The sequence below is a fragment of the Cetorhinus maximus genome, chromosome 10 (assembly GCF_964194155.1).
Source record: "Cetorhinus maximus chromosome 10, sCetMax3.hap1.1, whole genome shotgun sequence".
In the NCBI taxonomy this organism is placed as follows: domain Eukaryota; kingdom Metazoa; phylum Chordata; class Chondrichthyes; order Lamniformes; family Cetorhinidae; genus Cetorhinus; species Cetorhinus maximus.
The window spans coordinates 23,949,902-23,964,637 of NC_135888.1; the positions used below are offsets into that span (position 1 = coordinate 23,949,902).

A 14,736-nucleotide genomic window follows, 5' to 3' on the forward strand; every position below is an offset into this window, starting at 1 on the left:
GACGGGAGTGAAAGAAGTAGCCCCAAACAATCCAATGTTGAACGCCAATGAATACTGAACAGCTGCCTGGCAGCATCAATATTTCTGAGGCAAAGTTCACCCTGTACAAAGGGTGGGGTGGAAACTGAACAACAGGAGGAGGGAGGGGCGAAATCGAGTACTGAGCAACAGCAAGGGAAGGAAACGGTGAACGAGAAGTACAGGAGGACAGAAGGAAAGAGGAAAAGCTAACAGGAGAAGGAGTAAGATAGAGAGAGGAAGATGGTAAGGGGAGAATAGAGAGATGATGTAAGGTAAAGACAGAGCAAGAGTGAGGTAATAAGGGGAGGAAAGACAGATAGTGAAGAAGAGAGTGCACAACATATGCTGCTCCCTAAAACCTCTCTTTGAGCAAACCTTTAGTCATCTGCCCTAATATCTCATTATGTGGCTTGATTTGATTGACTGGGATGTTTTACTATGTGGAACACGCTGCCTGAGAGTGTGGTAGAGGCAAGTTCAACTGAGGCATTCAAGAAAGAATTGGATTATCTGAAAAGGAAAAATGGTGTAGGGTTACGGGAAGAAGGCAGGTGGAATGGCACAAGGTAAACTGCTCCTTCAGAGAGCCAGCACAGACACAATGGGCTGAATGTCTCCTTCTGTGCTGTAACAATTCTGTGTTCAAACTACTATATAAATGCAAGCTGTTATTGTTCTTCAACGGTTGAGGGTCAGGGAGGATTCCCTGAATAAAACTCAGAAGCCCTGGCTTATTCTTCCTACTAGCCTCATGAAGGCAATTGCAGGGTCCCTATTGCCATTCTGGGTGAAATCAGTGACTTCAACATTGATTGGTGATTGAACTGAGCACTGTTCTGATCTGTGTAACTGAATTTAGATAAAGTCACTGAGTTATTAATGGGCTCCAGTAAATATATTAACACAAAACACAAGGAGCAAGATAGATTTTAGAATTCAGGTATTGAAAAACCAGGTGCTTAAAGCAGGGTGGGGTTGAAAAGAGAAGAGAATGCATCACAGCCAAATCTGATGTTGTCGTTGACTGTTTCCAGTGACAGGAGGATCGGCAACCAGAGGACACCAATTTAAGATAACCGGTAAATGAATCAGAGGCTGCATCAGAATAAATATTTTTTACAAAGAGAGTTGTTGCGATCTGGAATACGCTGCCTGAAAGGGTGGTGGAAGCAGATTAAATAGGAATTATCAAAAGGGACTAGGATAAATACTCGAAAAAGGAGAAATTTACAGGGCTATGGGGAAAGAGCAAAAGGGTGTGGAATTAATTGGATAGCTCTTTCAAAGAGCCAGACAAGCACGATGGGTAGAATTACCTCTTTCTCTGCTGTGTTATTTAGTCCAAGACTACCTGTAACTTCTGGCTAATTTTACAATGAATCTTGTGCTGCTGAGCTATTACCTGAGCTGCCCTTGACGGTCATAGTAATCCTGCTTTGGCAACAGCACAGCGGGACTGGAATGAATGACCACGGGAAGCCTGTATTCCAGATAGGCTGTTCTCAACCACCAGTCACAGAGCTGGGCAGGAAAAACAAGAGAGAAGGTGAGCTTTGAGAAATGATCATTACATGAGAATGAGAGTCTCGACAGTGAATACGGAGAGATTCACTGTTGAACTTTGTCCGGTGCCCGCGCACACACTAAGCACTTCCAGCAGGAGTTTGTGGATGGTAATCAAAAGAAGTCCAGAGTGATTTTCTGTTCTATCTCTAGTGTCAGGGGGACCATATTATCTAAACTGAATCCAGGGACATATAGCCGATAGTGGGGGTTGGGGAGTGAGGAGCATGCATACAGGCTCCACGCAGTGCAATCTCTGCATAAATTAGTCGCTCAGTGAATTCACTTCTTCTATTGGTTGGCAACAGGAGATTAACATCCCTCCCACCAAATCAGAACCTGGCCCACCCTGCCCACTTTATTGGCCAACCACAAGGCAGCCTAGGATCATGTGCCTCCTGATTTGAAGCTGTGTAGCCTGTTACTAGTCAGGATATTCATTTGGGACGAACTTCGTGAACCAGGGTCTCTGTCGAGGGCACGGTATCTCATTTGAGGAGTGTCCCCAGAAAGCAGGGGAATATGGCCATTTAACCCTAGCCCAGATTTGACAAGATCAATTGTGGCACCTCAGCTACTTCCCTTGGCTATCTGAAACTGGGATCTTCCTGTGTGGCTTGTTAGTTGTATGCAGATGGTGTCCTTTAACTGGGGATTTACTTGTGCTCTTTTAAATAGGAACAGACTGAAACTGTGGGGCTAGGTTAGGAGGTGCATGTTTCTAACGTATATCACTGTTAATAAAAGCTTATAGGAGGTGCATAAAAATTGGCTCCAGTTCTATCCTTCACCGCCTGGCTATTTGGAAAAACAAGTGGCTCAATCCCTCACTGGGTAGTGGATTGATCCACTACGAATGCATAATCTACTGTGAGAGAGCGAGAGAAAATGAGCAGGATGTGGAGTTCCATCCATCCCGCCCCTGAAATTATCCCTGAAACTTTTAATGAGTAATGTAGAAAGGTCACCCACACTGAAATGTTCTATGCTAGAAAACAGCAGAATGTAGGTTCATGTCTGTGATACTTCAGCACTGCTGAAATCTGGTTATGGGAACTCAGGTTAGGTGGCAAGCACACCAGCCAGCTGTCTCGTATTTGGCAATGAAGACCCTCAGATGTTGCTAAAGCAGTGTATATTGATTTCCTTTTACAGTCCTCAGACTGCTGGGACAAACACTAGTGTCTGACACCCCATCTGAGAACTCATTTTCCCCTAACCATCCCATCCGACCATAAGCAGATCTCTTTAGTTGAGCATCTTTGGGGATGTGTGCTCTTTACTGCCTCCCCAACACATCCACCATAGCTTGGTGTTGTGCTTCCCTGCCCCACTGAAACCATTTTGAATGTCCTATCCCTGCAGAGGCGAACACTGACATCAAAATACAAGCTAGGGAATTGATTCTGTCTGTAATCATTCTGGGACATGGTGATGGTTGAACAGAGCCATGGACACAACCGGTTAAGGGTAGGCATTTCTTCCAACATGACTACAAAGGCAGATAGCTGAGAAGTAGAGATTTTTAAGATTACGGGCAAAGAGTTAGGCTAGTGGGATTAATTGGATAGCTTTTTCAAAGAGCCGGCACAAGCACAATGGGCCAAATGGCCTCCTTCTATGCTCTCTGATTTGGAGACAATCATGTGGTTAGTTTAACACCAACAGGTTTCTCCAGATGTTTGGCTGTCCTTAACTGACTGGCACCTCAACACACAGCGCTGGTGAGATGGCTGTCTCAATTTTTCGAGCAACAGCTCACTTTTTTTTCCTCAATTTGGGCAGATCAGTCAAAAAAATATTCACGACAGCCAAGTAACTCAAATCGTACCCAGTTCTCAGTCTTCCTTGCTCTTCTTTCCAAGCTCGCTTGAAGCCTCTCTCCTACTCCACCCTTTTGGCCAAATTCCTTCACTATTTGTTTGGTATTTTCTAACTCCTCTTGGCTGACAATGGGCTCCAAGGCCAGCAGGTAGCGTTCGAGAGTCTGTTGGAGAGGAGGAACTGGCAGCCGAGGCAAAGATTTTTGATGGACAAGGTACCGTCCAGGTTGCTTCGTAGGAGCTATGGGCCTCACCAAGCAGCCAGGCTTCACTAAGGTGGCTCGGAACTAAACATAACAAAAACAGAAGAGTTTATGAACAGGTAGCACACTAACAACAACTTGCATTTATATAGCAGCTGTAATATAGTAAAATGTCTCAATGCTTCACAGGAGGGTTAACAACTGGGTTGACACTGAGCTACACAAGAAGATATTAAGACAGGTGATCAAAAGTTTGGTCAAAGAGGTAGATTTAAAAAAAAGTGTCTTAAAGGAGGAGAAAGAGGTGGAGAGATTTAGGGAGGGAGTTTTTCAGCTTCGGGCTTCAGCAGCTGAAGATAGATCTGCTGATAGCATAGCAACTAAAATCAGTGCAAGTGGCCAGAATTGGTGCATCACTGAGACCCCAGAGGGTTGTAGACCTGGGATAACAGTCATAATGGCACAGAAGGTGGTCATTCGGCCCATCGAGTCCATGGCTTAGCTCCAGCGTTATATCCTTGAAGCTCCTTTCAGCCTGTGGACCTCTTTGGAATATACACTTGCCAGGATTTGCATTGCTTTTATTTTATTTGCAGCAAATTATTTTTTGTTGTTGGCAATGGGCATTGTGCAGGACAGCGAATGGCTCCTGCCAATGAACGGCACAAGCCAAGTCGGCATGATCTTGGGTTTCATCTCATTGCAAATTACAGTAAATATGACACCACATATATCATAATAACATATAATAAACACCCGTAGGACTGCATAAATCAGGAAAGATAAAATAAAGACTTAAAGATTGTTGACACCCTAAAACCTTGCCTGTTTACAAGGAAATCCCTGTACTGCTGGCATTGTTGCCCTTGTGCGTAATGTCCATTATGCTATGAGGCATATAGTGTACACAATGAATCTTCTGCAGCAACTTAAGGACGGTGTGTATGCTCTGATCTTTCACCGTAAGCCTCCAGTCAATGAGAAGCTCCTGTCAAAGACATTCTAGGACAAGGATGTGCCTCAATGGATTACAATTGTAAGTTATTACAAACATAGGAGCAGAAGTAGGCCATTCAGCCCCTCGAGCCTGACCCACAATTTAGCTATATCATGGCTGATCTTCTAACTCAATGCCATTTTCCCACACTATCCCTGTATTCCTTAATGTCATTGGTATCTAGAAAACCATCGACCTCTGCTTTTAACATACATACATCTCCCAGATAAACAGGGAGTGCATTTCGCATGCAGTTTGATGACCTACCTTCAGAGAGGCATTGATGTGCTGGACAGGGTTCAGTAAAGTGTTGATTTCATGAGTTAGGGCTCCTAGTTACGAACAAAAACTGCACAGATTGAAATGGTATTTTAGTTGGGGAAATGATTTAAAGGGCAGGGACAGAGCTAACTGTTAGGCTCTTTCAAAGAGCTATCTGCAAAGTCACGATGGGCTAAATGAAGGAAAGTCAAGTTCATCTTAAGCCATCTCCACTGGGTGCTCACTAAGATTTGGCCTCTTTGGCAAAACAGAAATTACCAACTGCTCTGTGACTTACACCATCATCAGGAGGACAAATCTGGTGCCTAAGTCAATTAAAATAAAACAAAACAAATTGCCTCATATTTCTCCCCTCAGTGTCTCATCCATGTGGTCATTCTTCACTCGGGCCAAGATGGCGATTGTTGTCATGTTATTAAGCAGTAGCAGCATCACAGCAAGTTCCTCTCTAAGTCACACACCATCCTGACTTGAAAATATATCGCTGTCCCTTCACTGTCGCTGGGTCAAAATCCTGGAACTCCCTCCCTAACAGCACTGTAGGTGCACCTATACCACAAGGACTCAGCGGTTCAAGAAGGCAGCTCACCATCACCTTCTCAAGGACAATTAGGGCTGGGCAATAAATGCTGCCTAGCCCATAGGCCAAGAATGAATGAATTAATCGTTCCCCAGCCTGAATCCACACAGTCATTTTCCAACAGAGGTCACTGTTCAGTGATTGGGAGCAGGACCTCAGTGATCTCCCCCTCTAACACCCCCACCCTCTTCCCAGTGTAACGGCACTGAAACCAGTTGGAACGCCCACCTACCCCTCCTCCAAAACTCGAAATCAGCTGACTCCACATGGAACAATATTTGATTCCATGGGATCCTTCCTGGTATCTACAGCTCAGTTCCAACGTGGGCAGAGCACTTCCTTACTTCAGCTATTGTTTCCCTTCCTAACACTGCAATACTCTCTGAATACGGAACTTGGTTTTCTAACCCTGGAATAACTAGCAAAGTGAATAAAGCAGACAGAATGTTAAAGGAAATGGAACATCAGTTTTGTGTTAGTCAAAGGAGCTGGCTCCTGCTTTGTTCTCGACAGATTTTGATTCGTAATAATTCAAACTGTACCTTCAGGAAATCCTTCTTTCTATCCATCGTGGAAACATAAACATAAAAGCCAAAAGCACAGACCCTCTAATTCCACTCCAGAGGAGTTAATCTGGGATTGAAATGATACACACATGTAATGAGGGCTGTGTTTAACAGCCTTCTCCTCCCTCGTTCTAAATCTGTCAAAAACAAAAATAAAATAAAAAGAAAAAGACCAGATATTTAACTGTCGATATTAACACAGTCCAGACTTTGGAGTGGCGCAGCTGAAAATTCCCATTCCCTGACCATTTCTTCAAAGGAGTCATTGCAGACTTTACAAGGTCAGGGGGCGTGGAGGGATCATAGAATTTCACGGCACAGTAGGCGGCCACTCTGGCCATCATGGCTGTGCTGGCTCTCTCAGCAAACTGGGAACTTTGGCGAAGAATGCTGATCAGCGCGAAGAGAAAGTCCTGACTTCAAACCCTAAGCCAGGCTAATAGCAGGATTGATGCAACTGAGTCAGTGCCCCTGAGATGTGGGGAAATTCAGTTCTGACAAAACGGGCTACTGCGGAAACATTAACTAGTCAGCTCTCTCTATAGGTACTGACTGACCTGCTGAATGCCAGTTTCCTGCTCCTGATCACAACTGATATGGATGGCAAAGGATTGGCATCAGCTGTGATGCCCCCATGGTCATCACACCATAACCAGCCTCCCCATCATCCCGACCGTCGGATCCCCAGGGGGTGAGGCCCTGGAGGACGACCAATGCCTCTATGTGCCCAGCTCTACATAAACTCTGACAGGAGAGGAAGCTGCTAAGAAAACTTTTGTTTTTCTCAAATATATTTTATTCATAAAATTTTGTAAAAATACATTACATAACAATTTAAATTCAACATTACATAAAGTGCAATACAGTTCAATTTCTTTCAATACAGAATGTGGCACTCGAGGTGCCTCACTATACTTACAATTATGGCTTACATTTACAATATACATTTCATGTCAAACATACAGTCAGAAGGGTTCTATGTGCACTACAGCAGGAGGGCCTTAAGAGTGTGGCCTTTCCCCATTGAGCTTTTGTGGTCACCATCCCAAGATTTAGCGCATCCCTCAGCACGGAGTCCTGGACCTTGGAATGTGCCAGTCTGCAACACTCAGTTGTGGACAACTCTGTGTTGAAAGACCAACAAGTTTCAGACAGACCAAAAAACATCTTTCACAGAGTTGATGGTCCTCTAGCCGCAGTTGATGTTTGTCTTGGTGTCTCCCCCCCCCTCCGGAATAGCCCAAGAGCACAGAGTCCTGCTTCATGGAGCTGCACAGGACGGATCTCAACAAAAATCACTGTGTCTCTTCCCAGACCTGCTTTGCAAAGGCACATTCCTGAAGGAGGTGGGTGGCCGTCTCTTCCCCACCACAGCCACTCTGAGGGGAGTGTGTGGAGGTGGTGAGACTCCGAGGGTGCAGGAAGGATCTGAAAGGGAGGGCCCTTCTCACCACCAAATAAACTATGTCTCAAGGCTCATTTGAAAGTTCTGGTGACGAGGAATTCTGGCAAATGACTGACAGTCTGCTCAGGGAATCATCCGACAGGATCCACCATCTCCTTTTACCGAAGGGCCTTGGGACCACTATCCGATGGACTTTTGGTCAAAGGTGTATTTCAGCACAAACGTTTCCACCAGGGGCAGATATGTAAAAATCTACACTGAATCGAAGAGGGAGATATTATGATGGGTGGAATTAACACTTGGGAGATGTTCTGGATTGGTCAATAAAAAACCCAACTTCTATTAGAATCAATCTTCCCTTCATTCTATTTTAATTTTTTTCATTCCCATCTCTTAAGGTGCTGACTTCTGCTGAGGCTCTATTTCATTTTCCAATTTCTGTTGGGTATTAGGATTAAGGCACCAAGGCAGGAAGAGGGAATTGAGATACAGATCAGTCATGATCTAACTGAATGCCAGAACAGTGAATCAGGAATGGCCTCTGCCTATTCCTAAGTTGTCATATGTCAGCCACCTCCATTCTTCAAGCAGGAGTCTAGATAGCGAGTGTTGAGTTATTTTTCCGTAATCCTGATCTCTCTCAAAGCTGACTCACAGACAGTTTCTAGGACTGGTGATCAGGGCAACAAACGTGGCTGAAGTTTCCTTCCCTAATCCAGAGGCAATGAAGATAATGGAAGAGTCAAGTTTACCAGATGAACTTGGCAGACAGGGGGAAATCAAACCTGGAACCTGGTAGACAATGAGATTTTTATATTCAAAATCAATTTCAACTGACAGAGGCAGGGAAACAAACTGTCAGCAATGGCAGGCATCTTGTGAAGATGCAGCTGTCACTGGGGAAATAAGAAGACCCAGAGAGAAATGTCAGACCACTGTCTACAATCCTCAGTTATGCAGAGAGCTATATCTGGTTTGAAACCACTATTAATACAACACCATGCCCTTTATAATGAAGCCAGGAGGATGGTGTGCTCGGCAGAATTGTTCAGCCAATTGTTCAGTCATTATTTTATTCTAAGTGGCAGGACTGTTCCTCTTAGTGGCTGGGAGGAAATGCCATGCTCAGTAAACCTAAAAACTGAAGATCAGGAGTACAAGTCCTAAAAGTCAAGGGCAAATGGACAAAAAAATCAGCAGACATTTCATTTTGTCATGCACATTGGCACGAATATTCGGTCTGCTGGAGTGTTGTACTAGTGGTTCTGTGCCACATACAGGTGGTAATGCATTGTTGCATTTTACAGAAATGGAGCAGGCTCGAGGGGCTGAATAGCCTACTCCTGTTCCTAACTCGTATCTTTGTAAATCCAATTGAGGAAGCTTCAATCCTTAATGAAATGTTAACTTGGTTCAGTAGGTAGCACTCTCTTTTCTGAATCAAATGGTCCTGGGCCTCAAATCGCCTAGGCTGATACTTCTGTGAAGTACTGAGTGAGTGTTACATTGTCAGAGGTGCTGCCTTTCAGAAGAGACATTAAGCCAAGGTCCTGTCTACCTTTTCAGGTTAATTGTCAAAGATCCCAAGGCCACTATGCAGAGGAGTTCTCTGTGGTGTCCTGGACCAATATTTATCCCTCAACCAACATCAAAAACAGATTTAAAAACAAAAAACTACTGCGGATGCTGGAAATCCAAAACAAAAACAGAATTACCTGGAAAAACTCAGCAGGTCTGGCAGCATCGGCGGAGAAGAAAAGAGTTGACGTTTCGAGTCCTCATGACCCTTCAGCAGTATCAAAAACAGATTAACTGGTCGCAGCTGATTGTGGGATCTTGCTGTTTACAAATTGGTTGCTGTGTTTAGCCACAAGTCACTTTGGGACAATCTGAGTAAATGCCAGGTGCTATGGAAACGCAAGGTCGCCAAGCTCCACATTTAATAGTTAATTTATTCAGTTTCAGGACCTGGTTCTCACTAACAAGGTTGACTGGCAAAGGTTGTGAAATGTGGAGAGTGGGGTTACTCAATGCATCATTTCCTTTGTAATCTAACCCTTGTAATCAAATAAATCTTCAGTCAGATCTACTGATGGAGATGGGATTTCTTCTTTGCTTTCTAAACTAATAAGAACTGATCGGCATATTAATCTTTAATTGGTAATATACTTGGTTGGTTCCAAATTAAAACTTATTAGACACAATGGTAATGGATCAGGACATAATCTGGAGTAAAGCAAAGACAGAAAAAACTTCACAGCACACCCTGCAGGCTTTCTGATCTGAACTCGATTGAGGGTATGCTCTCAAATTACTAGAATGAAGCGAAAAGTCTTCTGTAGTTCAGGATTTAACCCTGGATCTTAAGTTAGGTATAGTGTTCCTCCCCCTCCTCCTCTGACTCCTTAACTTCTGCTGGAGTGTGATTCTTCAGTTGCTGGCCACCTTGTAGTGTTCCCCAGTAATCGACAAATCTGGATAATCAGTGTCTGCAAAATGTTCAATCATTGCAAGGGCAGATGGGAGGGGGGACATGTGGGGGGGTGGGTGTTGAAAGGGTTCCAAAAATTCATTCCAATCTTGTTTAAACTCAATACAAGCACAATTCCCATTTGAGGTCAATGAATTGAGGTCAAGGATGGAAACCTGCCCTTTTGTTGGAAGAAAGGGCTACATTCAGCACTGAGAAAAGTGAGGATTCAGCTCATCAATTCACATGCCTTATTTCTGATAAATCAGGAAAAGGGAAAGAGAATGGTTGCAAAGACTGGGAAACATTCATCAGCAGAATAGGTAGATGCTAAAAAAACCCGTTAAAGAAACACACACATATTGCACACAGTTCTGTTTAATTTTATAGCCTCTGGGCATCCCTTTCCCAAAACTGCTTCACCCAAGTGGCCATACTGTCTGGGTAAACCTGGTCAGTGTGAGCAGGCCATTCTACCATGATAGGGATCACAGTCCAGCTATCATTTCACACACACTCTTCAGCAGAGGGCAACGGTGGCTCAGGAGCACTGAGGACAATTGTAGGTGCCCCTAGCTCTGCCAGGTATGTTCACTTAACTCATTATAGGGATGGGGACCTGGGCTTTCCTGGTCACCATGGCCCGAAGCCACACCAGGGCTACCAAGGTAGCCCAGATCACCACCAGCTGGTGTTGAGGAACAAACACAGGTCTGCAAAAGCCACGGCTAAAAGAAACACGAGGTAAATATTTGCCACTTACCACAGCGCGTCGTAAAATCGCCAGCATTTTCCTTGTTGCCCAGCTGTCCAAAGGTCCTCCAAGTAAAACCCCACAGTCAGAGCACCTAAAGTTATAGCACTCAGCCAAAGGCGGAGCCCGATAGAATGACTGACACCCCGTTGTCCAATCACATCTCGGATTTAGACGCCACTGCGGCATTTAACCCAATCATCGACGGGAAGAGGCGGGACCTTCTTGATGCTAACTGAAATCGTCGCCATATTTTTGCGGGGCAGGGCAGGTTTGTGTGTAAGAAAAACATTTTTTAATTTTGTCTTTTGTCGACTATTGCTAAAGGCTGAGAATAAAACTCGACATTTTCACCAGAAATAACTTTTTGTTTAAAGCACAGGGCAGGATGAAGGGGAAAATATCCATCAAAAATGAGCTTTTGCCCCTCACAATCATGGGGGGAGAGCCAGGGCTGACTGTCTTCCAGTTTGTTTACAGCCCGTACCGTTATTGTGGATACGACTTCACGTACAAATAAGAACATGATTAACATTTCCCTCGTTTAAATACAACGAAATTATGCTGGTTCGACGTCTGAGCAGGAGAGCAAAATAATCAATCATGAAGGTCAAAGATCGAAGGGTGGGGTTTCGTGTTGCACTTCCGGTTCGGGCGTTGTGAGGGAGTTACCAGGTTGTGAATATGGCAGGTTCCAGTGAGTCAGGTTAGTATCTGAGTAGTAGACCAGCTTTCATCATCATTATTTATTCCGCGTATTTTTTTTAAACAAAGTTACATTTAGAAATATTTGCCTAAATATTTATAATGTTTTAATTAGTGTCTTTATAATCTTACCAGAGTTGCCCTTGGTCTCAATTGTAGTAAAACTGTGCTAAATGCTTCAAATTGAATTATTATTTAATAAAAATGAAAGCTGATATTAGTTAAGTGCAGCAAATGCCGAATGCAGGGTGTTTATAGGAATTTTTGAATCATCCTGTGATTGAGCTGTTGTTAGTAGGAACAGGAAGTGGGCATTCGGCCCTTCAAGCCTATTCCATCATTGATTGAGATCATGAGATCATGGCTGATCTGTATGGTCACATCATTCACACTCACTCTACCAGTGTTCTTGTTGTCAGCTGTGGCTCAGTTCATAGCACCCTCGCCTTTGAATCAGAGGGTTGTGGGTTCATGTCCCACTCCCGGAAAACCAAGAACTGTGATTGTACTCGAAAGAAGTTGGTTCTGCATTGTCAGGTGGTGCAGACTGCCTTGGCTCATGTCAAGATGTTGTAGTCTGTATCTGGGACCTCAAGGCTCAAAGCAGCCTGAGGTCACCCACCATGCTCATCTGAAATGTCCTAAGTGGAACCACAGCAGCCTTCCAACTCCCAGACTTCCCACAGGGAGTGGTTGAGATGAATTACGTAGATATGTTTAAGGGGCAGCTGGATAAATATGTGAGGGAGAAAGACAGAGAAGGATAAGCTGACAGGATGAGAGGAAAAGGGATGGGAGAAGGCCCGTGTGGAGTGTAAAGACCAACATGGACCAGTTGGGCTGAATTACCTGTTTCTGTGTTTGTAAATTCTATGTAACTGTGGCTCCATATCCTTTGATACCTTTATTGGAATACCTCCCCCTTTAAGGAGTCAAGACTAGCTTCAGTCTAAAAGTGAAGTGGGGGCAGAGAGTGGGGGACAATTGAAGTGAGACACGCAGATCTGATTCAGTCCTCATTTTAAAGTCATGCACAGGTTCCATATCCACATTTATAATGGAGCCTGCCTGTGTAAACCTGTCACAAGGTAATTGTTCCCTCAGGCAGAAGATTTTAAAAGTATGTTATGGATATATTGGTCACTAAAAATTTAGCTGTACATGTTTTTGTGTTATATAACATGGAGATATTGTTGTTAAGGTTCATTGTAAATATCCAACCGTGAAGTAAGCTGATATTTGGAGTGAGAACAAGTAGTGACCATTACTTGAGAAGAATATGTCAGCATTGGCTCATTGAGTATTACTCGGGCCTCAGAAGTTTCAAACCCCACTCCAGACACTTGAACACATCATCTAGGGATTCACTACTTATTCCAGTATCAAGGGAGTGCTGCTCTGTTGGCAGGTGCAGTCTGTCAATTGAGATGTAAAACAATGATCCTGTCTCTCCCAATGGGTTGCTTTAAAAGCTTCCATGGTACAATTCGAAGAGCAGGGGAATTCACCTTGATATTTTGACCAATATTTATCCCTGTACCACCGTCAATACAGAACAGGTTACCTGGTCATTTATCTCAAAACTGTTTTGTGGGAGCTCTGCAAAATTGGCTGCTTAGCCTCCTCCGTTATAACAGAGAATTGACTTCAAAAAATACTTAATTGGCTGAAAAACATTTGGGATGTCCTATGAAAGGTACTATAGAAATGCAAGACCTTTTGGTGTTCTCGAAACCACAGCTGTAACTTTGCATTCTTCAGGTGGGCTACTGAGAATGAGTCAAGAGGTGGAAAAGCCCTCAAAATATCTCCCTATGCTCCCCCCCTCCCCCCTCCTCCCCCCTCCCCCCTCCCCCCTCCTCCCCCCTCCTCCCCCCTCCTCCCCCCTCCCCCCCCTCCCCCCTCCTCCCCCCTCCCCCCTCCCCCCCTCCCCCCTCCTCCCCTCCTCCCCCCTCCTCCCCCCTCCCCCCTCCTCCCCCCTCCTCCCCCCTCCCCCCCTCCCCCCTCCTCCCCCCTCCCCCCTCCCCCCTCCCCCCTCCCCCCTCCTCCCCCCTCCCCCCTCCTCCCCCTCCCCCCTCCCCCCTCCTCCCCCTCCCCCCTCCTCCCCCCCCTCCCCCCTCCTCCCCCCCCTCCCCCCTCCTCCCCCCCTCCTCCCCCCCTCCTCCCCCCCTCCTCCCCCCTCCTCCCCCCCTCCTCCCCCCTCCTCCCCCCCCTCTTCCCCCCCTCCTCCCCCCCCTCCTCCCCCCCCTCCTCCCCCCTCCTCCCCCCTCCTCCCCCCTCCTCCCCCCTCCTCCCCCCTCCCCCTCCCCCTCCCGCTCCCCCTCCCCCCTCCTTCCCCCTTCCTTCCCCCTTCTCCTTCCCCCTTCCCCCTCCCCCCTCCTTCCCCCTCCCCCTCCTTCCCCCTCCCCCCTCCCTCCTTCCCCCTTCCCCCTCCCCCCTCCCTCCTTCCCCCTCCCCCCTCCCTCCTTCCCCCTCCCCCCTCCCTCCCCTCCCTCCCCCCCTCCCCCCTCCCCCCTCCCCCTCCCTCCCTCCCTCCCCCCTCCCTCCCTCCCTCCCTCCCTCCCTCTCCCTCCCTCCCTCCCTCCCTCTCCCTCCCTCCCTCCCTCCCTCTCCCCCCTCCCTCCCTCCCTCCCCCTCCCTCCCTCCCTCCCTCCCTCCCTCCCTCCCTCCCTCCCTCCCTCCCTCCCTCCCTCCCCCCTCCCTCCCCCCTCCCCCCTCCCTCCCTCCCTCCCTCCCTCCCCCCCGTCCCCCCCTCCCTCCCTTCCCCCCCTCCCTCCCTTCCCCCCCTCCCTCCCTTCCCCCCCTCCCTCCCTTCCCCCCCTCCCTCCCTTCCCCCCCTCCCTCCCTTCCCCCCCTCCCTCCCTTCCCCCCCTCCCTCCCTTCCCCCCTCCCTCCCTTCCCCCCTCTCCTCCCTCTCCCCCCCTCCCCCCCATCCCCCATCCCCCCCTCCTCCCCTCCCTCTCCCTCCTCCCCTCCCTCTCCCTCCTCCCCTCCCTCTCCCTCCTCCCCTCCCTCTCCCTCTCCCTCCCCCTCCCCTCTCCGCCCCACTCTCCCCTTCTCCCCCCCTCTCCCGTCCCCCCCCTCCCCTCCCCTTCTGCTTTTCATCTCTTGAAACCACTGATTTCAGCTGGGGTTCCTTTTCCAGCTCTTGGCTATCCACAGGAGCTTGTAAGCATGGGTATTAGCCGGATTTTCGATTTTGGGGAGGCATTATTGGGCAGCTTGATCCTGTCATTTGCATGTGGGCACCAGACAAAGCTTTGTGGCAGAAGTTATGATCAGGATCAGGCATGCTGAATTGTCCTGGATGCATGTGTATGACTTGCATGTCATACACATCACTGCACCTTCATATCTGACACCAGGC

The 14,736-nt window shown here is 46.9% G+C and overlaps 1 protein-coding gene across 4 annotated transcripts in view; it reads right to left on the reverse strand.

Annotated features, from left to right (window-relative positions):
* The window catches only part of LOC144685558 (carnitine O-acetyltransferase-like), a 45,767-nt gene extending 34,980 nt beyond the window's left edge, over positions 1-10,787 (reverse strand). For 2 of the 4 annotated variants that reach the window (XM_078550193.1, XM_078550191.1), the window contains exons 1-3: positions 10,674-10,787; positions 3,416-3,694; positions 1,424-1,542 (exon numbers count right to left, since the gene is read on the reverse strand). In XM_078550193.1, coding sequence (XP_078406319.1) covers positions 1,424-1,542; positions 3,416-3,694; positions 10,674-10,700 — 425 coding nt within the window. In that variant the 5' untranslated portion in view covers positions 10,701-10,787. Of the gene's footprint in view, positions 1-1,423; positions 1,543-3,415; positions 3,695-6,011; positions 6,173-10,673 lie in introns of those variants that run through there. The other 2 variants (XM_078550192.1, XM_078550194.1) reach the window with 2 other exon arrangements.
* Between the last annotated feature and the right edge of the window lie 3,949 nt (positions 10,788-14,736).